The sequence below is a fragment of the Phodopus roborovskii genome, unplaced genomic scaffold, assembly GCF_943737965.1.
Source record: "Phodopus roborovskii unplaced genomic scaffold, PHOROB, whole genome shotgun sequence".
NCBI classification, from domain to species: Eukaryota; Metazoa; Chordata; class Mammalia; order Rodentia; family Cricetidae; genus Phodopus; species Phodopus roborovskii.
The window spans coordinates 6,048,564-6,073,348 of NW_026126546.1; the positions used below are offsets into that span (position 1 = coordinate 6,048,564).

Consider the following 24,785-nt stretch of genomic DNA (forward strand, 5'->3'; position numbering starts at 1 on the left):
GAGGCTAGAAGTCTGCTTGCCAGCGGTTGTTATCGTGCAAAAGCTATCCGTGAGGAGACCACAGCAATCTCCAAGGCCTTGGGCTGCAAGGCCACCAGCTGGGGAGGAGAGCTGCACCGCCAGGGGGCGCCAGGGGGCGCAGCACCGAGCCAAGCTCGAGCCCTACCCGTCGGCTTGCTGAGCACGCGCACTCCCGCCGATAGGGGACGCCGAGGTCCACGGACCCGGAAGTGGGCCGGGACCCGCCGCCCGGGCAGCGTCCCGCCAGCCCAGCTATGGGGCCGCTGCGCTGGCTGCCGCTGCTCGGCCATCTGCTGCTGCTGCGGCGGTCGGCGGCCCAGTCGGCCGGCCCCATCCAGGTCTTCGTGTTGCCCCACAGCCACATGGACGTGGGCTGGGTCTACACGGTCCAGGTAAGTGGCGGGGGTCCCTGAGCCCTTGCACAGTAGCTGCCTCCAGCCGGGAAGGGGGTTGGCCGGGGCCTCCAGCTTCTACCCTGGGAACCTGCTGTGTGAGCCGCAGCCCGGGGCTGGCCACTTCCTGCCTGGTGTCACATCTTATTAGATGATTCCTGAAAAAGTCAGGGCAGGGGAGTGTGTCCTCAAAGTGTGGGTTGACAGGTAACCAATCTTCAGGAGTAGCCTAAGGTTGCGGCTGGCTTTCAAGCAGGTGAATGTCAGCTGACTAGTGGGAAGTGGGCCGGCCCTCTGGGGTGCTGACACAGAAACTAGCCAGTTCAGCTTCCTCTGCACACCCTCACCCAGCCAGATAAGCGTCGTGTTGAGCCTGTAACCTCGTGGTTCTTTCTGTTCAAAACTTTGGACAGGGCAGCTTTCCCGTCTGTAAAGAGAAAGTAGTGATCCCTACCCATACCCCTTAGGCCTGGCTGGGTACACTTGGTCTCTGGATCTTCCCTTTGGTCCTTTGGGCTCACCACCACCCTCAGCCTCTCTGGAGCTGTTGTGATGGCGTCTGCCTCCTCAGGAAAGCATGCAGGCCTATGCAGCCAATGTCTACACCACCGTAGTGGCAGAACTGACCCGCGGGCAGCATCGCCGCTTCATCGTTGTGGAGCAAGAGTTCTTCCGGCTGTGGTGGGATGGTGTGGCCTCTGAGCAGCAGAAACACCAGGTAAGGTAGGGACAGGGGTGGCAGGATATGGGTCCTCGGGTATCCCAGGTGTCATATGAAAGTCCCAGCGGAAGAGTAGATAGGGAGTTCTGGATGTGCGGGGGGGGGGGGAGGCTGCTGTCAAGACGGCTGCCAGAGACAGGGTGATACAGTCTTCTTTTTCTGCCTGTTCTTGGGTGCATGGGGGGATCCCCCTACAGGCCAGCACTCCTTCCCAAGAGGCGTGGGGGTTGGGGCTGATTCAACACCAGGTGAACCTTGCCCCCTCCTCTATTTGCACACACTGACTTGCCCCTGCCCCTGCTGGCTGTGTCTGGGATCCCTGTGGCTCAGGGCCAGTTAATATCACACCATATAGAGAACTTGGGCAGGTTGGTGTCTGGTCCTGCCCATGGCATCTGTAAACCATGGCTTCCTCATCTATAAAATGAGGTAGCTGGTTCCCCTCTCAGACAGCTCATACCAGGAGTGAATCTGAGGAAACACCTGGAATAATACTTAGGAGACCTCAGCTCCCCACCCCTTTTCCCCCCTTTTCTTTTCCCTCTCTGTGTAGTTCCAAGCTGAGCTGGAGCTCGATTTGTAGACCAGGCTGGCCTTGAACTCACAGAGATCCACCGCCTCTGCCTCCTGAGTGCTGGGATTAAAGGCGTGCGCCACCACTGCCTGGCTGCATTCTGAACAGCCACTGCACATGAGCTGTAAAGGGCTGAAGTAACTTGAGGTAGCACACTAAGCAGGCTTAGCAAGAGACTGCTAGGTCTTTCTGGGGCCAGGTTGGGGGCCTCGTCAGGCCTGTCAAGTCATGGTGCATAACCTCAAGTTTGAGGCCCCTTGCATGTCCCAGCTGTGGGGATTGTCATGTAGTCTTACAGAGATGATCTGGCAACCACCTCAAGGGCTTACAGTTTATGAATAAGCAGGTGTGGTTTTGAAATAGGAGTGTCAGACTTAGAGCCTACCTCTTCCGGTGGGGTCTGTCTCTAGCCCTCTGTGAGGGGTATGGCTTTTGGGTAAAGCTCTCGGTAGGAGTCTTCTAGTACAGTTCCCTGGAGGCCAGGATTTTGTCTGCTGTGTTCAGTGCAGAGTCCCCAATAGCCAGACAGCACACCTGTAAGCCACCTCAGCACACAAGCCAAAAGCACATACAAACAGCCTGCCGGCCTACTGTCTACCCTCATACCTGTCACTTTTCTCTACCGAAACTCGCATTCATTTATCTAACATACATTCACCCGCAAGGCCACACTAAACCCAGGCCTGTCTCCTTCCAAGTTGTCAGGCTCCCAAAGAAGACAGGCTGGGGAGCCATTCCCTGAACGGAAGCACCTGAATGAAAGGTGACCGTTTATAATGACAGATGGCCCCAGGTTGAGGGAGAGGAAACTAGTGGGACACTTGGAGAGTCACGGAAAGCCTGGGGATTGTACAGTTGAGTCTTGGCATTCTGTTTCCTGCCGGGGGTGATAATACTAGGGTTAGCGTCACCCTCATCCCTTGCCGCATGCACAAAAGTACTCAGAGTAAAGCAGGCTTCGCCATACAATGCTTTAGGCAAAATAGGGTAAGGGTATAACATGAAAGTGTCAGGAAGCACTTTGTTCTGCTCTTGGGGTCCTTTTTAAAGTTTCGAGTTATTTGAAAACTAAAAACACATTTATAGTTACAGACATGGATCTAGGTCTCAGATAGCGGTTGTGGGCTGTGGGCTCCTGGGTGTTAAGGACATGGTATGCACCGGGACAGCGTCCTGATTTTGTGGAGTGAGCCAGGGTGGGAGTTTCATGAAGGCCCCAGACAAGTGCTTGGGGCCTATGACCTGGCTGTCTTCGTCTGCCTGCCTGTGCCCAGGTCCGCCAGCTCCTGAATGAAGGACGCCTGGAATTTGTTCTCGGAGGCCAGGTCATGCATGACGAGGCTGTGACCCACTTGGATGACCAGATCCTGCAGCTCACAGGTTTGGCCGCTGTATTCACTTCTTTGTTGTTGCTGATAAGTAGCTGAGAACACCAGTTAAACTGTTTGCTTGGCCTACAGTTTCTGAGAGTTCAGGCTGTAGTCCCTGGCTCTGTTGACTTCGGGCCTTTGCTGAGGAAAAATGGCAGCAGGACCATGTGGATGAGGACACCGTTGATTTCATGGTGGACAGGAAGGAACTACAGACAAAGTGGACCTGCCCCAGTCGGGCCCTCTATCCTAAAATGTCCAATGCTTCCCACAAGAGGACCAAGCCCCCATTATATTAGTCTATAGGGTAGCGGTTCTCAACCTGTGGGTCTCAACCCCTTTGTGAGTAGCATATCAGATATGTACGTTATGATCCGTGACAGTGGCAGAATTACAGCTAAGAAGTAGCAATGAAATAATTGTATGGTTGGGGGTCACCACATATGAGGAACTGTATTAAAGGGTCACAGCATTAGGAGGGTGGAGAGCCACTGCCGTAGGGGATATTTCATATTCAAGCCGTTACAGCCACCCTGCCTATCACTCAGAAGTGTATGTCTAGCCTCCGTGTCCTGAGTTCTGCCTGCTCCTCTGAGCAGGGTGCTTTGGCAAAGGGAAACAATGATCTTCCAGGTCAACAGGGATTTGAGTAGAGGGGTTAAAAGTCAGGGGTTCCAGAGTCAGGTGAACAAGGACCATCATGTCCCCATGGACCTTGGCCTCAGGAAAGGGATGTATCATCAAACTCCAGACTCTTCCTTGAGAGATTAGTTTGATATGATATTAATACCTGCCTCTGGTCCTGTCAACTAGAAGATCAAATGTCTTACGGAAGGCAGTTAGCATGCCTTTGGCTCAGACTCACTGCATCCTTCGCCACAGGCTGGCACTGTGCCCTGAACAGTGAGGGCTCTGCCAGTGTGGGAGTGGCCTAGGGAGTTTACCTACCCCCAACATGCTGCTGTTGGAATGCAGCCTCTTGCTCCAGCCTCCGTTTCCTGCCTGCCTCGCTGGCAGAATGATGCTACTCCGTGCCCTCTGCCTGAGCCTTACCCACTCTGCACACCTGACCCACCAGACCACACGCCCCCTCCATCCCTTTTGCCCTTCCTGACCGTCCTTGCTCTCTGTGCCTCAGCCTTGCCTGCGACCTTCTGTCCCACTTCCAAATCCTGGCACCACCCGGGTCTCAGTCAGAGCCCCAGGCCTTCGAGGGTCACTGAGTCCCTATTATCACATTCTTGCCATGCAGACTACAAGCTCATTGGGTAGTAGGAAGTAGACTGCACTTGGAGCAAGGTTTGGGGGGAGACTGCCAGTGATTCTTCCAACGCATTGACTTTCTTTCTCCTGTATCCCTGAACCCAATGAGTGTTGCATTGTAGTAGCTTCTGAGTGATGCTCAAGTAGACCAATGGCTGAATGAGTTTGACCCGGAGTGCTTTTCTCTGTAACAAACTACCCCCAAACTTAGTAACAGCCAACAGCAAACATTTAGTGCGCCCACTTTCTGGATGAGGAACTCAAGGTCCCTTGGAGTTGCCTTCAGGGTGTCAGGCCTGGCTGTATAATCTGAGACAGGAAGCTCCCCCCTACCTAGCCCTAAGGGAAAGGAGCCACACACATTAGGGCTGGCGCTTTGGGTTCCTCTTATAGGAGGTCCCAGATGCCACCAATCAATAGAAACATGTAGAATGCTGTTGCTGGGGGCTGGGAAGTTATGTTTAAGTTTTGCAAGATTCAAAGTTCTGGAGCTGAATGATGGTATGTATGTGAGTGTACTTAAGCCTAGCAACTGTATATCTAGAGATTGGTGGTAAATTCACTTCAGTGTGTTCAATTAAGGGTTAAGATTGAAACCCTGCTTTGTCACCCTCAAGACACGCTCAGCCTGGGAACTGACGCTGAAGTTTCACAGGGCACCCAGAGAGTCGGGGGGGGGGTGGCGGGGGGAGTGGTGGGAGAGACCACCCTGGCCAGCCCAGCTAAGTGACCACTATCTTTGCAGAAGGACACGGCTTCCTTTATGAAACATTTGGGATCCGGCCACAGTTCTCCTGGCACGTGGACCCCTTTGGTGCATCAGCGACGACCCCAACCCTGTTTGCCCTGGCAGGCTTCAATGCCCATCTCATCTCCCGTATTGACTACAACCTCAAGGATGGCATGCAGGGAACCCAGGTGTGTCCCACGCTATCTATGCCTGCCGTCACCCCCTTCTGTCTTCTGCCCTTTACCTGACCCTAGCCTGACCTCCTATAGCTGCCTCAGAGAGTAGCCTCCTGCCTCCGGGCCTTTCCACCCTGTAGCTGGGCCGGGGCCGGGGCTGGCTTCTTCCCAGGGCTGTCCATGAGGATTGGAGCTGAGCTGAACTCTGGAGCTGTGGGTGAAGGACTAGAGGGACAGACAGAGTGTTTAGTTGGGGACATCACATATAAGGTGAGGCGTCAGTTGCACCTGGTCCTTGGGCAGCGAACATGTCCCTTCACACCTCTAGAGGCTGCATGTGCTGGGTCAAAGCGCATGCATGTGGTGATGAAGGGCAGGCTGCTGTTCCTACAGGCTGCAGTTGGTGTCTGCCCTAGACTCTCCTTGGCATTCTGGTAGCCATTTTCTCCTCACATCTCCACTGTGGTGGGCTATATCTATCCCCACCCCATGCTCTTCTTCAAACAACCTTCCTTCTTCTCCCTTTACCTCCTCTCCTTCCCCTCTTCCTCACTGCCTTCCCCTCCTCATCTCTCCTCCCTTTCCCTCTCCTCCTTTACTTTTTTCTGGTCTGTTCTATCGGTGCTAGGAGATTACAGCCGGGACCACCTTACAGTGTTCGGCAAACCTCTGCCACTGGGCTCAGTCCACATCCTTTCCATCTGGACACCAGTCCTTCTGCGTTAGGATCCTTCTTCTTTTTAAGATGTATTTTATTTTTAATCACATGTGATTGTATCTGTGTGCGGATTATGGGTAAAAAAGGCCAGAGGGTCAGGTGTCCTGGGACTGCAGTTACAGGCAGTCGTGACTATCTGGCATGGCTGCTGGGAATCAAACTCCAGGCCCCTGAAAAAGCAGTATATGCTGGTGACCACAAAGCCACCTCTCCAGCCTCAGTTAGGGCCCTTCTGACAAGCTCATGTTGACACAGCTACTCTACATGGAGCGCCATTGAGCTAACAGAGAGCATGTCTTTGTGCAGGGTGTGGTTAGAGTTACCCTTCCTTGAAGATGGGGAGAGCGGGGCTCCAGAGGAAAAGGTGTCCCATGCAAGATTGCTCAGGTACCAGTGGTAGAGCTGTCCAGCAAGAGTTACACTCTGGCGGCCTTAGGATGCAGGAAAGCATGATGAGGAACATCTTGTCACCTACAAAGCACAGGCTGCTGTTCCTGAAACTGAGCTCATGCACATTGCTAATTTCACCCGTGGATGGCCCTAGAGTACTGAGTGTGGCTTACCCCTGTGTTTCGCTCAGAAACAAGGTCATACATTGGTCTGGGGGTTTGTACGGGGTCCCCAAGCAGTGCTGAGCAGGACTGGCTCTGGGACTCCAAGCCTGTCTTATGCCCTCTAAGATTAGACTGCGCAGTAGTTAGCTCGCCATGGCTGTGGGTGTTCAAGTGGAGTAGAATGAGCTCCTCTGAGGCCTGGCCTGGGGGAGCTGGCACTGAGGAGCAGGTGTTGACGGATACGTGCAGCTCCAGAAGGCTGATCTCCCAGCTACAGGTGACCCTGGTAGTGCCTGTCCTGAGGGAATCTTACAGAGGTGTGGTGACAGAAGGAGGTCCCTGAGCCTCTGAGAGAGGCTGGGGGTGTGGCTATGCCACAGAGGTGCAAGGGGACTGAGGGAGGACGAGCAGGGTACAAACAAGCATTATCCTTGCCCCTGCCCTGGTTCACAGGGGCTGCAGTTCGTGTGGCGTGGGTCCCCATCCCTGCTGGAGCAGCAGGAAATCTTCACTCACGTCATGGACCATTACAGCTACTGTACCCCCTCATACATCCCCTTCTCTAACAGGTAAGCTGCCCTGCCCATCTGTGACACTGCCCACTCCTGGGAACAACTCCGCCGGCCCTGAGCCCTGGGGTTCAGAAGCAGCCTTTTAGCAGTAGCTCCCACAAGGTTTCCCATGTTCAAGCCTCCCAAGCGCGAGGGTGCTGATAGAACCCCGCTTTACTACTCCAAAAGCCAAAGGGGTTGACATCTTAGAAAACAGGGTTGGCTCTCGAGGTGTTGGCCCCAATCCTCTGGCTCCCATATATGCGTGCATGCATGCACACACATATACAGGACATGGAGGTGTTTTTTTTTTATTCATTTATTTTTATGCATAAGTGTAAGGAGTACAGTTTTTCTTCCCGCCACCTGGTCTTGTTCCTCTGCTGCGCCAGCCCCAATGAACACACCGAGACTCTGTATTTGATATAATTCTGTTGGCCCGTTACTAGTTTCTTATCGGCTAGCTCTGTCTTAAATATTAACCCATTTCTATGTATTTCCACATGGTCTTACCCAGAGCGGAGGAATGGTGGTTCTGTTCTCTCCAGACTCTCCATCTTGACTCCTCCTTCCTACTTCCTCTCTCCTCCTTGTCTCCTAGTCCCTCCTACCTTCCTTTCCTATTGGCCAACAGTGCTTTATTCATTAACCAGTATAAGAAACATATATACAGAATGACATCTCCCATCACATAAGCTTATATGTACCGTGTATGCAATGCCTGTAGAGGCCAGAAGATGGTGTTGAGCCTCCCGGGTACCAGAGATGGAGTTACCAGGCAGTTAGTTGTGAGCTTCCCAGTGTGGGTGCTGGGTCCTCTGCAAGGGCAGTGGTGCTCTCAATGCTCGCAACTACTGGGCCCCTCTCCCGCCCCAAGGGTAGGGTTTCGATGTCACACTTCCAGGGACATTGCACTTTGACTTGGTGGGACCCTGCCTGCTCCAGGCCTCACCTGTTCTCACGGCCGGGTGAGAAAATTGAGTCAGCTGATGGGACTCCAACCCTGTGCCCCCCTTTTCAGACTTCCCTTCGCAGCTGCAAAGCCCCTTCACCCTCCAGATCTCCTTCCTGCTTCATTGTGGTTGTCCCTTGCCGCAGTGACCTACTGGCTCCCTGCCTCTGTCTCCCTGGCCTGGAAAGTGAGCTGAGTTCCAGGGAAAGGCACCTGGCTAAGGATGCTCAGGGATTTTCTCGGGTGTGGGGAGACTTGTCTTCACATGTGCCTGGCTGGCCTGGCTCTGTGGGATCAGCTGGAGAGTCCTTTGTTAGTAGCTACCCGTGTAGCCCGAGGTCCTGGCCCCTGTCCGGGGTCACCATGAACAGGTGTCAGGAAGGAAAAGGGGCGGGGTCACAGCACAGAAGCACTACACCATCTCACAGAATCAGCTGCCATATGCCCAGTGGTGAGGGTGTCCCTAACTGGCAACAGACGCCCTACGCTCTGACGTCTGGCAGGCCCAGGTTCGGACCCTAGTTCTGTCCCGCACTTGCGAGTCTGCATGTGAAGTGCCCGTGGCCTGGGAGTGAAGAGAACAGAGAGGAAGCGGGGACTTGCCATTCGCCAGGCTCCTCCGCCAGGCATGAACGATAGCTAGCTTTTATGCGACAAATCGTCTCATTTTTTTATTCACCCTGGCCTCAGCCAAGCAAGGTGATGGCTCGCAGGGGCCAGGGCACAGGTGACCGACCCTCGTCTGATCCCCATTTGGCCATTGTGTTGGAGAAGACAAGGCCACTGGTTCCATGTGGCCCTGAAGTGATGTTCCCATGACCCAACTGGCAGGCCACACCCGGGGCTAAGCCATCAGTGTCTCCTGCTTTGCCCCTGTCCCCACTCAGGTCTGGATTTTACTGGAATGGTGTGGCTGTCTTCCCGGAGCCTCCGCCAGACGGCGTGTATCCCAACATGAGTGAGCCTGTCACCCCAGCCAACATCCACCTCTACGCTTCAGCTCTGGTGGCCAATGTTAAACAGAGGGCTACGTGGTTCCGGACTCCCCACATCCTCTGGCCCTGGGTATGGCCCTTTGCAGGAAGAGCCTGCACACGAGGCAGACTCCAACCTAGCCCATCTCTACCTGCTTCTCAGTGCTCCATCCTTCCCTGCACACCGCTGGGCTTCACCCGTCCTGCTGCCCCTCCAGGCTGACCTCGCAGCCATACTGTCCTCCACTCCCACCACCCACACTGTTTGCGGCTGAAAGCCTGACTGGCCGGCTCACCTCTCTCCGTGCCTCGGGTCCCTCATCTGTGCAGTGAATTTAACAGTGCCACCTGCCATGAGGCTCATGAGAGGGGCATTCCTGGGGGACAGCCCCGTACCCCACCACCATCACCATCACCAACCCTTGTCAAGCCACCAACTGCTCTACAGGGTATTTGTCTCATCCATCTAACTGGCACCACTAGACCCAAGAGGAAGGCATTTCTGAAATCCATTTTGAGAAAGGATCTGAGGCTTGGGGAGGTTAAGGAATTGTCACGGGGCCACACAGCTACTTGAGCAGAACAAATAGAAAGGGGTGGCATCATTCTGTATGGACCTGGGCAGGTGACCCACAGCCTGCCTTCCTAGTCCATGCTGCTTGTGGTCAGGACGTGTGAGTCACAGCTATGTACTATTATGTCACATTATCACAGTTAGTCCCAGTGCTGGTTACTTAGGAGAGACCCGACAGCTACAGGAGTGTTTCTGGTGCCCTTGTTGGCCAAGGAGGGTCAGCGTGCTGCTGGGGATGGCAGTGATAAGCCCTCTTGCCTGGGCGAGGGCTCTGAAGGTTCTTAGAGATTCAGGCCACTGCTCTGTGTCCTGCAGGGATGTGACAAACAGTTCTTCAATGCCTCAGTGCAGTTTAAGAACATGGACCCCTTGCTGGAGTACATCAACAACCATTCTGCCCAGTATAGTGTCACTGTGCAGTATGCCACGCTCAGTGATTACTTCCAAGCCGTGCATGCCTTCAACATGACCTGGGACATCCGTGACCACCATGACTTCCTTCCCTATTCCTCAGGTATGAGCCTCGGGAGGCTGGGGGAGATTTGGTGTCACACAGACCTTTCTCTTAGCTCAGTGTGGGCTTGGGGGGTGGGGTGGGGGACCAGGCTGATTCCCACCTGCTCTTGCCACACAAACAGCTGTTTCCCACCACCACCCCTGTGCACCCCTGGGCGTCTTCTTCTGCCCACTCTTCGCACGTGCTCCTCCCCTGGGCGGCGCCTCCTCACACAGGGCGGGCAGTCCAGTGCCTCCCTTGTATTCTAGCAGCCACACTCTCTTCTTGCTGTGCTGTCATTGTCATTGTGAGGGGCATCATCTGTTTCCCAGCTGTGTCCTCGGGCCGGAGCCTGAGCTTGAGCAGACTTTGGAGTTCAGGCTCTGCTGCCAGGCTGGGTGAAGTCTGGGACCCATCCAGGCTCACAGAAGGGATCCTGATGGTGCCATTGTGTCCCTATGACGATGACTGCGACTATGACCATTCCGTCCCTGCTCTCAGTGTCCCACAATATGGCGAAGGCACCGGGCCAGCGTGCACCCCCTGCTGGCGGCTGCGGCAGGCAGGCCAGTCTCCTCTGCCTAGCTTCCAGCAGGGAGCCAGGGCTTGCCCAAGGCACTTTCCCCACTCCGTGCCCAGGCCCTGCCTCAGAACATCACAGAGGAATGGCTTTTCCTGTCTTCGTTGTGCGACTGGGCTACAGCTCAGCGGTAGAGAACTTGTCTAGCATGTAGAAGGCATGGGCTTCATCCCCAATGCCAAAAACAAAACACAAATCTCTTTGTTGCACATGTCATAGCCTGTGAGGGAGGGGCTGTATGGCCCTGCTGTGCCTTTGTCCAGATGCAGATGGCAAGTGACATGGGTAGGGTGCTGACTGGCACACTTGAGCAAGACGGCTCAGAGATCAGAACACAGCATGCCTGCCGGTGAGCCCTGCCCAGCTGATCAGTCCAAACACAAGCTGGCTGACCACTTAGGACCATGTGATCAGGGTGCCTGGAGCAGGGCCTGCCCCTCCCATGGCCCTGCCTTCCCATGCCACAGTGGTAACTATGAGCTCTACCCCTACCTGGTTTCATCAGTGAAGGATGAGGAGAGGAGACCCCTGTGAAGGTTCTTTCCCTCCTCCCCCGTTCCCCTCTCTTCCAAAGACACGGCACACGTAGGCTCCAACTTCAGGGTCCAGGGCCTGGGTTGCCCTGCCCCTCTTGACTTAGCTGCCCTGACTCTCAGGCCCCTTATACCTCACTATTTGCTGACATGGACGGGATGGGGACAGGAATGTGGGCGTGGCCACAGCAGTGTTGAGAGGGGTGGCCTGGTACAGTACAGAAGTCAGGGTGTGGGTGGTACCAGGCTTACTTACAGCTTGGGCAGCGGAGTTGCAGTGAATTCCCAGCCTTCTGCCCACTCTCTTTGTTGATGCTATTTGACCACCCACCTGTGGCCTTTTCTTGGGGCCATGTGACCACTCACTGGTCCCAGTCCTATAGGGAAAGTCCAGGAAACAGAGGAGGAAGTTAGACCTGGAAGAGGAGAAAAAAAAAAAAAAAATCACAAAAGCCTGAGACCTACCTTCTAAAAGGCGGGTGTTACTAGTGTTTGTCAGCTCCCGCCTCCGCCTCCTCCTATGGGCCTTGGGAGGAGCCCTGATGACATTCAAGCTTACCTGGGACTTCCTGAAGCCCACAGTCACATCAAAAAGTGTATGTGGCTGTTCAAGGCTCTTCATTGCATGCTGCCCACTGAAGCCTCATATTGCCCTCCCTCCCCCAGCTCTCACAGCCCTTCATGTATGTGGAGGGTGCATGTTTCCTAAGTGTATTGTGGGCTGTCTTCTCTCTATTGTGGAACTGCATCGCCTACCTTGTCCGAAGTCTGCCCAGCTTAGCCTGATAACTCTCTCGTCAAGCAACAGAGCCTGCCTAGAAATCCTAGGTCCTGGTCTCTCTGGGCGAGCCACGGGTCCTGGTGTCACCAGCAGTCCTGCATGCTTCTCTGAGTGGCCGGGCAGACCTAGTTAGTGCCCTTAGCTGTTCCCAGATCCATACTCAGTGCCACGGGCTGGACCCTCAGCCTCATATGCATATGCTTACCTTCCAGAACCATGGCAGGCCTGGACCGGCTTCTACGCATCCCGCAGCACCCTCAAGGGGCTAGCAAGGCAAGCCAGTGCCATGTTGTATGCTGGGGAGTCCATGTTTGCACGCTACATGAGGCCAGAGCCCCATGGGACTATGGACCCTATGTGGGCCCTGCAGCAGCTCCAACAGCTTCGCTGGGCCGTGTCTGAGGTAAAGTCCCTGAATGGTCTCAGTGAGCCTGGGTCCTCTCACGGCATGGTGTGTATCTATCTCCTCACAACTCAAGGGTCCCCTCTGCTTGCAAGGCTGGTACAAAGTGAAACTGGGCCACAGCTGGACCCGTCTCAAGGCACCCAGTGGGTGGCTTTCCTAAGCATTGCGCCTGATTTTACAAAGAATGGAGATTAGAATGGTATTAGTGGACTGCCTGGATCCAAGTCTCAGCTCAGCCTATGGCCTCAGGCTCATGGCTTTTCCTCTCTGGCCACAATGTCTTCCCTGTACATCCACCCCACAGGATGGGGTGGCAGTGGGAATGGCATGGTGGCCATCTCTGCCTGCCTCCCTCCCCTGTACCCATGGGGAAATGGAGACCCAGGGAGTCTTGCGATTTGTCACCCCTCTCTACAAAGTGGCTGGGTCTGGCAGGCCATTGTACAGACTCCTGGAAGTAAATCTCCAGGAGTAGTGCTTGGAAGAAGCAGGTAGACCTTCAGTGTGCGTCGGGGTAGTGGAGCCTCAGTCTCCTGCTCCAGCTCTCCCTGGTGCAGTGGGAGCATCACACCCCACACAGGGTACCAGGAGAGACCAGTGCACACATGTAGAAATAAATAATGATGGTGGGGGGGGGCTGGGTGTCTACCAGAAGGAGGACTCAGGCAGGGCATTCCATGAGGTCAAGAAAAGCTGGGCCAGGTCTTTGGCCTTTTGTCTTAGTTCCCTTACTGTAGGATGGGAGAGATGCTTGCCCTCTCTCCTGGTATTCTGGAGAGCAGGTACCTCCAAGGACTAAGTTTGACACTCTTCTTCCTTGACTCTGCTGGTGATAGGTCCAGCACCATGATGCCATCACAGGCACTGAGTCCCCCAAGGTGAACAACATGTATGTAAAGCACCTAAGAATGGGGATGCTGGGCATACGCAAGATGATGGCTTCTATTGCCCTGGACAGGTCCTCAGTGTCTGGCACAGGTGAGCCGGGCCCCTGCAGGGAGGCATTGACTTTGCTTGGAAAAGAATCTGGGGCCAGGAGTTTGAAGCTAGCCTGGTCTACATAACAAATTCCAGGACAACCAGAACTATATAATAGAGAGGCCCTGACTCAAAAATCAAAACAAAAGCCTGGGACAGGGGTGGAGACAGAGCCTCACATGAGCCTGAGGCCCTGACCCCAGTACGGTGCGTGACGTGATCTTGCCGGCTGTTTCAGTGCTTTGAGCCCATTTCCTCATCCTGATGGACTGATGGCTCAGCTGGACTGACAAAGACCACTAATGAGTTCTGATTGTTTTCTAAGTCTCGAATGTTCCCTGCGGGTATTTAATGCCTTGTGTAGTCTATGTGAGGCAGGCCCGTTTTTGAACCAAAAACCTGAGATGTAGAGGAGTCATGGCTCAGCTCAGCCTCACTAGCTAGGGAGAGGAAGAACCATAGTTTGAACCTGCTACCTTGTGCTTCCGGCTACATTCTCTAGCCCAGGCCTGCTTGGTCCCTGCTTTCCATCTCATGCCCAGCTGGACTGCTGGCCTTCTCCAGGCAACCGTGGCCCAGCCTCTTGGTCCATCAAGCATCACATGTATGGAGTGACCCATCATACAAATGGGACGTTTAGGTTTGAAACTAGGAAATCATGAGCAGCCAGGGACAAGGCCCCAGGTCCCTGTGCCCTACTTTGCTCATCTTGCACTTTTCGCTGGCCCCTTCTAGCCCCTCTGGTCTCCTCACTTCCCTATAGGATCTGGGGCCATGCCTCCCACCTGCTCCGTTTCTCTGTGTGTGACCCAATCTGGCCTGTAGTGTCTGCCCAGGGCTAGCTCAGGGGACACAAGTCTGATAGGAGCGACAGTGGCAGAAAGAGAGGAACGTGGGTTGTGACATCAGTGCCAGGCAGGGCGGTAAGGTGGGCTGTGCCTTCCCATGAGCACACAGGTAGGCTTCCCCCAGCAGGGAGTAGGTAGGAAAGAACCAAAGAGTGACTAGGTAGAGGGGACAGCGAGGCCGGAGGAGGGAGGCTGGAAACCGGGCAGTGTATTTAAGAATCGGGCGCATGGCAGATGGAAGAGGAAGGGAGCCAGGCCCCGCACCCGCAAGAGCCTCCTGTGCTGCTGGGGCACTCAGAGCTTTGCATCCAGACCTCCCCCTCCCCCTCCTCCCCCACTCCACCCTGCGTCTGCCCTAGGGGCTCTGGAAGGCCAGGTCTCACCTACCTCATTTTTCCTCATAACGGGGAGCTCCTAAAAGCGTCAGGGGGCCTCAAGTGACACCTGTTCTCTCTGTAGACACAAGGCCCATGGGATACTTTGCCTCTGTGTACAACCCGCTGGCCTGGACGATCACCACCATCGTTACCCTCACTGTGGCTTTCCCCAATGTAAACATCACCGACAAGTCGGGCCAACCGGTGTCAGCACAGGTACGGGCGGGCGGCGGGCGAGAAGTCCTGCTGGAGGGCGTTTGCTGCTGTGGGCCACTTGGTAACCCTTGCGCACTCTACCTGTGCGAAGGCTCTGGGCATCTTAAAGAGGCACTTTAACAGAGGTGCCAAGGCTGCGGTGCCTAGGCTGCCCGCTCTGCACTCCTCAGATACTCAGTATGAGTCAGCTAGTCTGCTTTCCAACCCTTCCCACTGCCAAGATGGGGAAGTGAGTGGAAGGAAGGGCCCCAGACGTGGTCTCATCGGGGCTGGAGGCTCTCAGAAAGCAAAACAAAGCTTGTAAAGATGTTATGGCGATCTTTACAGGAAGTGGAAGGACACCACTGTCTGGGTGGGTGCCAGGAATGTGAGGCGGGGGTCAGGGGGTGACTAAGGAGACTTCCTTTCCATGCTGCTGGCTTGCAGGTCCAGAACTCTACGAAGGCCCCTTCTGCCTATGACCTGCTTATCCTGGCCACCATCCCAGGCCTCAGCTACAAGCACTATGAAGTGAGGCACACCCATGGGGACCAGGCAGACCCCAAGAAACTGGTCGTCCCCATGGCCAGCACCCACAAGTTTAGTCCCAAGCTGAGGAACCACACCAGCCAGAAAGGCAGGCGCCTGATACCTGTGACAAATGACTGCTATACTTTGCTGTTCGACCAGGACACCAACATGTTACATAGTATTCAGGAGAGGTAAGTTGAGGCCAGCACTGCCTCTGAAGTGTCCTATGACCCCCTTCCTGCCTGCTCTTGTGTTCCCTTAGAGGGGAGGGCTGGCTTACTGCAAAAAGGTCGCTCAACCATCTCATTCCAGAGACTAAGGAGCCCCAGGAGAAAGGTGCTCACGCGGTCTATTTCTCTAACTACAGAAACCGATTGCTGTTCAGGAAATAGTTACGCTGTTTAAAACACAAAGGGCCTTTAAACCCTTTATATTTCCACCCACTACCCCTCACTTGTCCGTCTGTCCACTGAGCCAGCCAGCCACTCACCTATGTATCCGTGTATCCATATAACCAGGATTCTCCTCACCCACATGTCCATCCAGCCTCCCATTCACCCACAGCCCTGGGGATGAGGAGACTTTAAGGGCATGAAGTATCTCTGGCATGTGATACAGGAATGACGTCTGTCAGCATGACAAAACTCCACTCTTACGCTGTTGAATAGAAGTCTGGGGATAGTGCTCCCTGAAGCAGCCTGGGTGTAGCCTCCCTCTTGTGACTCCACCTGACAATCGTTGGCTATATGTGAGATCAGAAGTTTCCCCTGAGGCTTCTGGTAACTTCCTCAGGCTCTTCCAGGGCATTTTCTTCACTCCTGATCCCCAGCAAGAGCCCCGCTGCAGATGAATGATGTCGTTGAGGGTAACAGCAACCATTTTCCTCTCTCACCCCTGCAGACAGAGCCACCACACAGTACGCATCACCCAAGAGTTCCTGGAGTACCGGGCCAATGGAGATGTGAAGCAGGGCCCCATTTCCGACAACTACCTGTTTGCGCCCAATGATACCGCTGAGCCCACCTGGGGAGCAGTGGGGATGGAGATGGTGGTGGGCCCGCTGGCAACGGACATAAGGCAGTACTTCTACAGGTGCCTCCCCTGGGTGCCACAGCTCCTGCAAGGCCCAGGAGTGGGTGGGTCAACGAGCCACCTCTGCCCCTGTACTTGGGCATGGCTCAGGCACGTGACGTAACCAATGAATTGCTCTCTTCTGCCTGTGCTTTTCGTGTATGCCTTAGCGGTCTTGTTGTTCATAGCTGAGTCAGAGAATGGGAGAGGGGCTTTTGTTACTGGCCAAATGGTCCAAGGTCTACAGGAATCACCACAGGGTCCATAGTCCTTCCACAGGGTTGCTGTGTCCAGTATCGCCAGGGTCCACCTGCAGATAGCGGCCCTGGCTCCCAGCTCCCCGCATGAAGGGAGGAGCTGTCATCCAGCCCCACAGCATTCTCTTGTGTGCCCTCTTCCCAGGAACATAACGGACCAGAAATACATCTACGCGATTCACACTCGTCTGGCCCATGTACACTCGAGCCCCACTGAGGAACTGCTCTGCCAACGGATAGAGCAACACTACCGCGTGGGCCCCCTGGAGCTGAACCGTGAGGCTATCCTGAGGACCATCAGTGACCTGAACAGCCAGCAGATCCTCTACTCTGACAACAATGGCTACCAGATGCAGCAGAGGCCCTACAAGGCTTTCAAGAGCAATCCCATCGCCCGGGTACGCCTGCAGCAGCTGCGCACTGCACTCCAGCGTGTTTCCTCCTGGCTCTGCTAAGCGCCTGCCCATAGCAATAGAGGCTTCAAAGGCCCTAACCAGCACCCTGCCCGGTGGGCTCTGCGCCTTGGCGGGACCACTTCTAAGACCTATTTCCCTGTTCACTCTTGGCTCTGTCAGGGGTTGTTCTTGATGCCATGTGTGTTGGACACCTAGCAGGGGCCTAAAGTCCCACCAGTCAGGCTACATGACTGGAAGCTGTGCCTCTGGGCCAAGGGGACAGCTGGTGTCTGCCTGGCCCTGCACTGAAGCTGCCACTGGGTGGCACTTATGTCTACAGAATTACTACCCCATGGTACAGTCAGCCTTCATTGAAGATGACAAGAGCAGGCTGGTGCTGCTGGCAGAGAGAGCACACGGTGTCTCGAGCCAAGAGAACGGGCAGGTGGAGGTAAGAGAGGCCTGGGTGTCCTCCCCTGGGCCCTCGCAGCCATCCACTGCATGGCCAGGGGCAAGGAAGGACCTCCCGTGATTCCTGCAGGTAATGCTCCATCGGCGGCTGTGGAACAACATGCCCTTTAACCTGAAGTACAACCTCACGCTGAATGACACCTCTGTGGCACACTCAATGCTCTGGCTTCTGCTGGGGCCGAAGTCCATCACTACTGCCCTGCGCCCGAGGAGCGGGCTGGCACTGCAGCATACTCCTGTCGTGATGTTCAGAGAGCTGACTGATGAAGAGGCCCCCATTCAGAGTGAGCATCACCACTGCCTAGGATGCACCCATCCGGGGCAGTGGCCTGTAAGGGGCTCCTGCCTCAGGATGCTGGGCAGCTTCAGAGGGGACCTCAAAGTCCGAGTGATGACAGTGGCTCCCTCAAGCTTACTCTGCTAGTCAGGGCAGAACGGAGACTTGCACCTGTTCCCCTCTCTCTCTCTCTCTCTCTCTCTCTCTCTCTCTCTCTCTCTCTCTGTCTCTCTCTCTCTCTCCCCCCTCAGACTTCTCCATTTCCTTCCCTGATGTTTTCTTTTTTCCTTCTTAGCATGACCCTGCATCACCACGTTATTTCAAGGGTTGGAAGCACACCATTTAAAAGCCCGGCTGTCTGAATCCGAGTAGGCTGTCAGGACATGAGAATGCTTCTGGACCAGGGGTGTCTGGCCTTTTGGCTTCTTCTGGCAACACAAGCCAAAGTACTGTCACGGGCACACACATAAAGTCCCGGAGTACCCAACCCGTGGCCCACGACTTGTGAGAGTGTGCGCATGTATTTCATGTGATGTTGCAAGTGACTGTCGTCTGCAGTGCTTCACACTTGAGAACTGCAGTCAGTTTCCAAACAACAAAATCACCAGACGGTTTTGTTGGGTAAACAGAAATCATAAACCTGGCTAAGTTATGATCTTATTATGGCTATGCTTATAGCTGTCCTGGGCCACAGGATGGACACCCCTGCAGAACCACGTGACTATGCTCCAAATGCAGCATTTCTGTCATGCCTCCTCTAGGACTTCTTTCTCTGGGGCCTGAAGAGAATGTGGCTGGCCCTGCCTGCTTTCTTCCTACTCACTAGCAGAGGTTTGCATTAGAATGCTTGGTTTTTTTAGCCAGAATCCTCCCCAGGCATCGGAAAAGAAGGCGGGTGACTGTCACTCACTCCTGAGTATATAAAGCGCAGCCTCTGTCCTGCAGGAGTTCTCGGGGTAGCTGAGGATGGGTGTGGAACACTCATGCAGAGATTGTTTGGTTGGAGCATACTACTACCCAGGGCCTCTCAGGCATGACAACCCATGCCTGTGATCTTAAAACTTGGAAACCTGCAGGAGAATTGCTGTGTGTTCAAAGCCATCTTGGTGTAAAGTGTAAACCCTCCTTTAAAGAGAGAACGAGATCCATGTATTGGTGGTGCCCGCCTTTAATCCCAGCACTTGGGAGAAAGAGGCCAGTTTACGGCCAGTCTGGTGTACAGAATGAATGTCCAGGACAGCCAGAGCTACACAGAGAAACCCTGTCTAGAAAAAAGAATGTAAATATTCAAAAAACTAAAAAAGGAAGGGGAGGGAAATAGAGAAAGGAGGAACTGAGTGAGAGGGCAGGCCGGCTGTAGGCATCCAAAGAGCAGGTAGGTATTCCTGGCAGGGATTCCTTCTAAAGATGGCTGTGGAGGTATGGGCTCCCCCTGGTGGCTAGGATCTTTGCTGCAGGTGAAGATTCTGTATGTCTGAGAAGTCTCTCTCTCTCTCTCTCTCTCTCTCTCTCTCCTCTTTCAAAATCCCTCTTGAGCAGCTGAGGGCCACGGGAGAATTTACTTTGAGGCCCAAACACTGCAGTACTGTACTTGAGCTCAAGATCTGGAACCTCCCCATAGGCCATCCCTCATCTCACCTGTCTGCCTCCTCCTCTCCCTCCTCCCCCTCTTCCTCTTCCCTCCTCCTTCCCCTGGGACAGGACTATACAACTCCTTGACTTCTCTCAGAAAACAGCTGCCTCCCGCTATGTAAATCGGATGTCTGCCTCTGTCGCAGAACACCTGAGATAGTCAACTTAAAATCGAGGACATTTTATTTTTGTTCATGGTCTCATGGGTTGCAGTCTGTGGTCACCTACCTGTCTCTGTTGCTTTTTGGTGGCATAGTACATCACTGTGAGGAGTACAGGGCAAAGACCTGTTCATCTCATGACAGCGGAAAAGCAAAGAGGTACTGAGTCCCAGTGACCTTTCCAGGGTACAACCCAGCGACCTAGTTCCCTCCCCTCCTAAAATTCTTAAAAGTCTGCCACCCCGGTAGCCCACAGTCTGCAGACAAAGCTTTTAGCACATAGGAAACAGAAGGTCCAAACCTGCAAAAGGAGCTGAGACTCTGATTGTCTAGACTGGATTGAACCTATTGGTTCCACCTGAATCTGGTGACCCATGCCTTGGCAGGCCCAGGCCACTTGAGTATGATGAGAAGGTGGCGCCGCCTGTTGGAAGTCAGAGTGGCAAGAGGGTCAGAGGGCCTCTGTGGAGGACCAGTGGGTGGTGAAGGACGGGGTGGCGAGCACTCTGGGCCCGGAATAGAAAGCAGGCTGTGTAGACTTACTATGTGAACGTGAGCAGATGTGTCCCTTTCTGGGCCTTTTCATCTGGAGTCCGAAGTGACCAGGCGGCAAGCTGACGTCCTTGCATATCTTAAGTTGTGTAAGCTCAGCAGCTGGATGTGGAGAGAGCAGCATGGGGACAGAAAAGGCCTGTGGAGGCGGGCCAAGGGTAGAGCAGGGCGCTGAGGTCTGATCTTCGGGCTCATTGTGCTGTGGGTTGCACATGGCCAAGGGGGGGGCATGGCTGAGAGGACCAGAGGCTCCCATGTGAGAATTGAGTGTCTGAAGGAGTTGGTTCCAAAGCCCTTCCTAACTTTGTGTCTGCCTTGCAGAACCCCAGAACCCCCAGGCTGTGACATTGCCCCCCAGCCTGCACCTGCAGATCCTCAGCATACCTGGCTGGAATTATAGCAGGGACCATGCCCAGCACCTGAAGAACCTTCAGACAGGTGAGGCAGCCTACCGGGTGACTTCCTCCCCTAGTCCACCAAGCAGTCCTCACAGCTCCATCAGGTCCCCTGTCCCCTCATCTGGCACATAAGAGACCAAGGCCTGTAGAGGGATGGAGAATGAACAGTCAGTCGGCGATCTGGGGCAGGGTGGTCCCAGCCTCTGGCCCCCAGCCCAGAACCAGCCACACCACTGTACAGATGGATGCCATGCAGCCCCAGACAGTGGTCCACATGCTGCCCAGCCCTCAGGGCTGTCCTGTGCTAGTGTCTGTGTTAGTCAACCTTTTCATCTGATGACAAAACACCCGAGAGAATCAGCTCGGGCACACAGGGCTGATCTAGCACACGGCCACGGAGACTTCAGCCCATCATGGCAGGCAACATGTGGCAGAGCTCAGTGCACGATGCAGTTGGGGGGGGGAGGGAGAGAGGACCACATTTCCATTTTCCTCCTTTCCTCTTGTTTCCCACGTGGGCCTCTATGTAGGGAGATGGCAACATTCAGGGTAGTTCTTCCCACCTAGGCTGATCCTCTTGGAGGACACCAAGAATGTGCCGTGCCAATCTCCTAGGTCTCTCTTAATCCAGTCAGGCTGTCAATCAAGGTCAACCATCATGTGCTTCTTCCAGACAGTCCTCCTGCAGCCCCCAAGTACCTCAGTCTCCACTAACCCTCAGAATTGGGACAGCCCGGCTGTTGGGAGTCTCTTTGGCTCCCTCAGAAGATGCTCCTTCAGGGTGCCAGGACCCCAGTTTTCTGAGCTTGTTAGACATGACGGCATTGAGAAGGGAAGCAGATGCCAGGGGCAGCACCCACTACGAAACAACACACCTCTTGTGCTCACTTTGTGTTGAGCCGTGTGACCGACCACACCGCCATATGGTCACACCCAACTCCAGAGGGGACAGAGAGGAACCCAAGGATTTGAGGACAGGCCCAAGGTTGGCTGCTGTAGGAATGAGGACACTGGCATCAGCCCCGTTAATACACTAGAGGTACACACAGGGTTGGCACAGCCTGTCTGGATCCTGCCTGGGCTGCACATGAGCCACGAAACTGTGGGCAAATGGCAGTCACTCTGGCGGACAGCTGCAGGTATCCTGAAGAGAGAGGCTGAGATGTGGGGTGAGTTCTGACTGTAGAGTACCAGGTCAAGACTGTAGCTCTGAGCAAGCTTGATGGGGATCCTCACTGCCCACACCCACCCTCACAGGCCCCCCAGGGAAGCCCCAGGCCAACCTGCAGCGCATGCTGCTGCGCCTGCACCACCTGTATGAAGAAGGGGAGGACCCAGATCTCTCTCAGCCTGTGTCGGTGGATCTCAAGGTGAGCAGCCACGCTTACCCCACCCCAACCAGCCGGGCCTCCAAGAATGCACCAACCCTGGGGAAGCTGCTCTGTCTGAAGTCCCGGTCCTGAGCTACCCCTTTGTCAGAGGACCACTGGGCATGTTCACAGATGAGACATGCCGACTCCCTTCAGGATGAGTGGGACTTCCCAGTTAGCACCACAGGCCACACCTGGCTCTCTCATGTTTGATTTTGTATCTTTGCGGGGAGTGGGCATGTGGTACACATACATCGTTTGTATGGCTCTGTGCACATGGGACCAGAGCTCAATGTCAGGGTGCCATTGTCTCGTTTTTCTACCTTATTTTTGGAGGCAGGTTCTCCCACTGAACCTGGAGCTCGCGGGGTGTCTGGACTGGCCACTGGGTTCCAGGGGACCGCCTGTCTGTGCCCCCTGCTCTCATCTCCAGCACTGGGGTTCCAGGCAAAGCACAGGCACTTTGCCAGCTAAGCTACAAAACCTTTCAAACAACATGGGCAATCATTTGTATCATCAGAAAACCAGGTCTCCCTGGACTTTCCAAGAAAGGTGACTTAGAGTCAGAGAATCAAATGTCTGGGTCCAGGTGCGCAAGCCGATCCGGCTCCTCCAACCTCCTGAGGCTCAGTCTCCCTATCTGCAAAGCTGGGGGGGGGTACCAGTTCTTGACTCAGAAGGTTGCAGAGATGCTCTGGGGCAACTGTGTGATCATAGTGCCCTCTGTCTTTCAGGCTTTCAGGCACCTCCCCATCTAGGCGCCTGTCCTCAGGTGGGCTTGCTCATCTGGCAGACCATCTAGGGAGGCACACACCAACAGTCCTAGTTTCCTTACCTGTGAGTAGGTTGGCAATCTGCCCTTCCAGATAGAATGAGACAGGTGTACTAGGCACCGAGGCAGGGCCTCAGGACCCAAGGCACAGTTGACGGTCACCCTTCTGTTTTGGTTAAATGAGCTTCCTGGATCTGGGGCATCAATAGTCCACCCTCCCCCTTTGCTCCTGCCCCTGCAGGTTGCACTTCAAGGACTAGGGTCCGTAGTGGCCATGGAGGAACGCTCACTCACAGGGACCTGGGACATGCAGACACTGCAGCGCTGGAAGTGGAAGACGACTGGCCACCTAAGAGGTTTGGGACCCCTGGATATCCCTGCCAGGCTGGGGAACAACACAAACCTGTCCTGTGCTGGGCGGCCTTGTTTGGCTACTTTCCCTCTCTGAATCCACATCCTTTGTTAATTACCAGATTAGGTTAACAATGGCTTTGTGTCAGTCCCCTCCTGCCAGGGCTCCACACAGACATAAGTGTGTGTGTGTGTGTGTGTGTGTGTGTGTGTGTGTTGGGGGGGGGGCTGGCTGGCTGTCTATGCAGGAGAGTGGGGGATATTTCAACTATGCAGGGAGGAAACGGGACTATAAAGAGGCTTTCTGTCAAGACTGGAACCCAAGCCCCCAGCAGGACTTAAATGGAGCTAGGAAGGGAAGGGAAGGTTTCCCACTCAGACCTTAGGTGTTCAGTGCAGCCCTACAGGGAAGCAGACTGGCTGGCAGTACGCTGTCCCTCAATGTAGCCCCAGGAGACGCTGAGTGGTAAGACCCATTTTAGCAGGAGTCCCGGGAGGAGGGCGCAGCCAAGGGCCATCTCCACGAGAGAGCCATAGCAGACTAGAAAGCTACTGTGGTGTGAGGACAGTCCAGGAGGAAGGGCCAAACACTGACTCCTTGTCGTCCGTCCCCAGGCCACCCTACCTACCCACCGGAGTCAGCGGGGAGCTCCATCATCACCGTGTATCCCAAGGAGATCCGGACGTTCTTCGTCTACTTTCAGTAATGCCGCCAATGCTGAGGGCCCCAGGGCCATGGGACTGGAACCCCCACCCCCACCCCACCCCAAAAAACAAAAAACATAAACAGTGAAGAGGGACTCTGAGGGAGGCGAAAGCTGCTTATTGGTTTGCTGTGTGGCAGAAAGTAGCCATGTGGGGAGAGGGGTCTCTCATTTTATTTTTAATAAAAAAAAATTAAGGTCTGGACTCCTCCTTATCATGCTCAAGCCGGCCCTTCCCTCCCTACTCACGTGAGTGACTCCTCCCTCCCTCCCTCCATCCTTCCTCCCCTCCCTCCCTCAGTTTTTAAAGGGCCGTTATTCTTCAAAAGTGAATGTGAATGGATTGTTGAAAACGGAAAGGCAGCTAGAGGAGGGTCAGCCACACCACACAGCTCCCAGCACATCTTCAGGGCCTGTGTCTGGACACAGCACGCCACAGCTTGTGCCTGAGATGTACGGTGTGTGCCTGTCACACTTCCTGTACCTTTATCGATCCAAAACCCCATCGTGTGAATATTGTGATGACCAAGAATACACTTTACTCCTTCTATTTTACAGGGGGAAAAAAAATCTGCCCTCAGACCTTGTGTGCAGCAAATGTTGAAGATACTGTACTGGCAGAGTTGGGTTAAGCTCATGCCCTTCTTAGACACAGGGCACGCAGTGTGATGTCATTAAGCATGTCCAGCATCATGTTCATACTGTTAACAGTGCTGCTGTGGGGGTACCCACCATAATAAAAGTAGGAGAGGTTGAGAGAGGAGGATTGTGAGTTCTAGGCTGGCCTGAGCTACATAGTGAAACTCTTGATTTTTTTTTTTTTTAAAGGGGGGGTTGTGCTGGGGATGACAGCTGGTAGAGTATGTGCATAGCATCCACAGGCCCTGGGTTCAGTCCCCAGTACTGTGTAAACTAGATGTGGCTGTGTACACTTGGAAGCAGGAGAACCAGGAATTCAAGTCATCCTGAGCTACATAGCAAGTTAGCAAGTTCTAGGCCTGCCTGGAATTTGTGAGGCCCTTCCTCAACACACACACACACACACACACACACACACACACACACTTGTTACTGACACT

General features: G+C 54.4%; 1 protein-coding gene across 1 annotated transcript; it reads left to right on the forward strand.

Annotated features, from left to right (window-relative positions):
• The first annotated feature begins 241 nt into the window (after window positions 1-241).
• Window positions 242-23,907, forward strand: Man2b2 (mannosidase alpha class 2B member 2). The gene is made up of 19 exons (XM_051200185.1): window positions 242-413; window positions 985-1,131; window positions 2,983-3,088; window positions 5,087-5,259; window positions 6,973-7,088; window positions 8,910-9,087; window positions 9,886-10,084; window positions 12,173-12,363; window positions 13,203-13,344; window positions 14,652-14,785; window positions 15,212-15,486; window positions 16,196-16,387; window positions 16,769-17,021; window positions 17,359-17,469; window positions 17,560-17,773; window positions 20,433-20,549; window positions 21,767-21,879; window positions 22,893-23,007; window positions 23,618-23,907. Exons 1-19 carry the CDS (start codon window positions 276-278, stop codon window positions 23,707-23,709), a joined length of 3,006 nt encoding a protein of 1,001 aa, XP_051056142.1. The 5' UTR covers window positions 242-275; the 3' UTR covers window positions 23,710-23,907.
• Window positions 23,908-24,785: the final 878 nt, after the last annotated feature.

Coding starts and splice junctions, on each gene's coding strand:
- Man2b2 (XM_051200185.1), top strand. CDS start 276: ATGGGGCCGCTGCGCTGGCTGCCGCTGCTCGGCCATCTGCTGCTGCTG. Junction 20,550..21,766: donor CCTGAAGAACCTTCAGACAG/GTGAGGCAGCCT, acceptor CCACCCTCACAG/GCCCCCCAGGGAAGCCCCAG. Junction 23,008..23,617: donor GACGACTGGCCACCTAAGAG/GTTTGGGACCCC, acceptor GTCCGTCCCCAG/GCCACCCTACCTACCCACCG.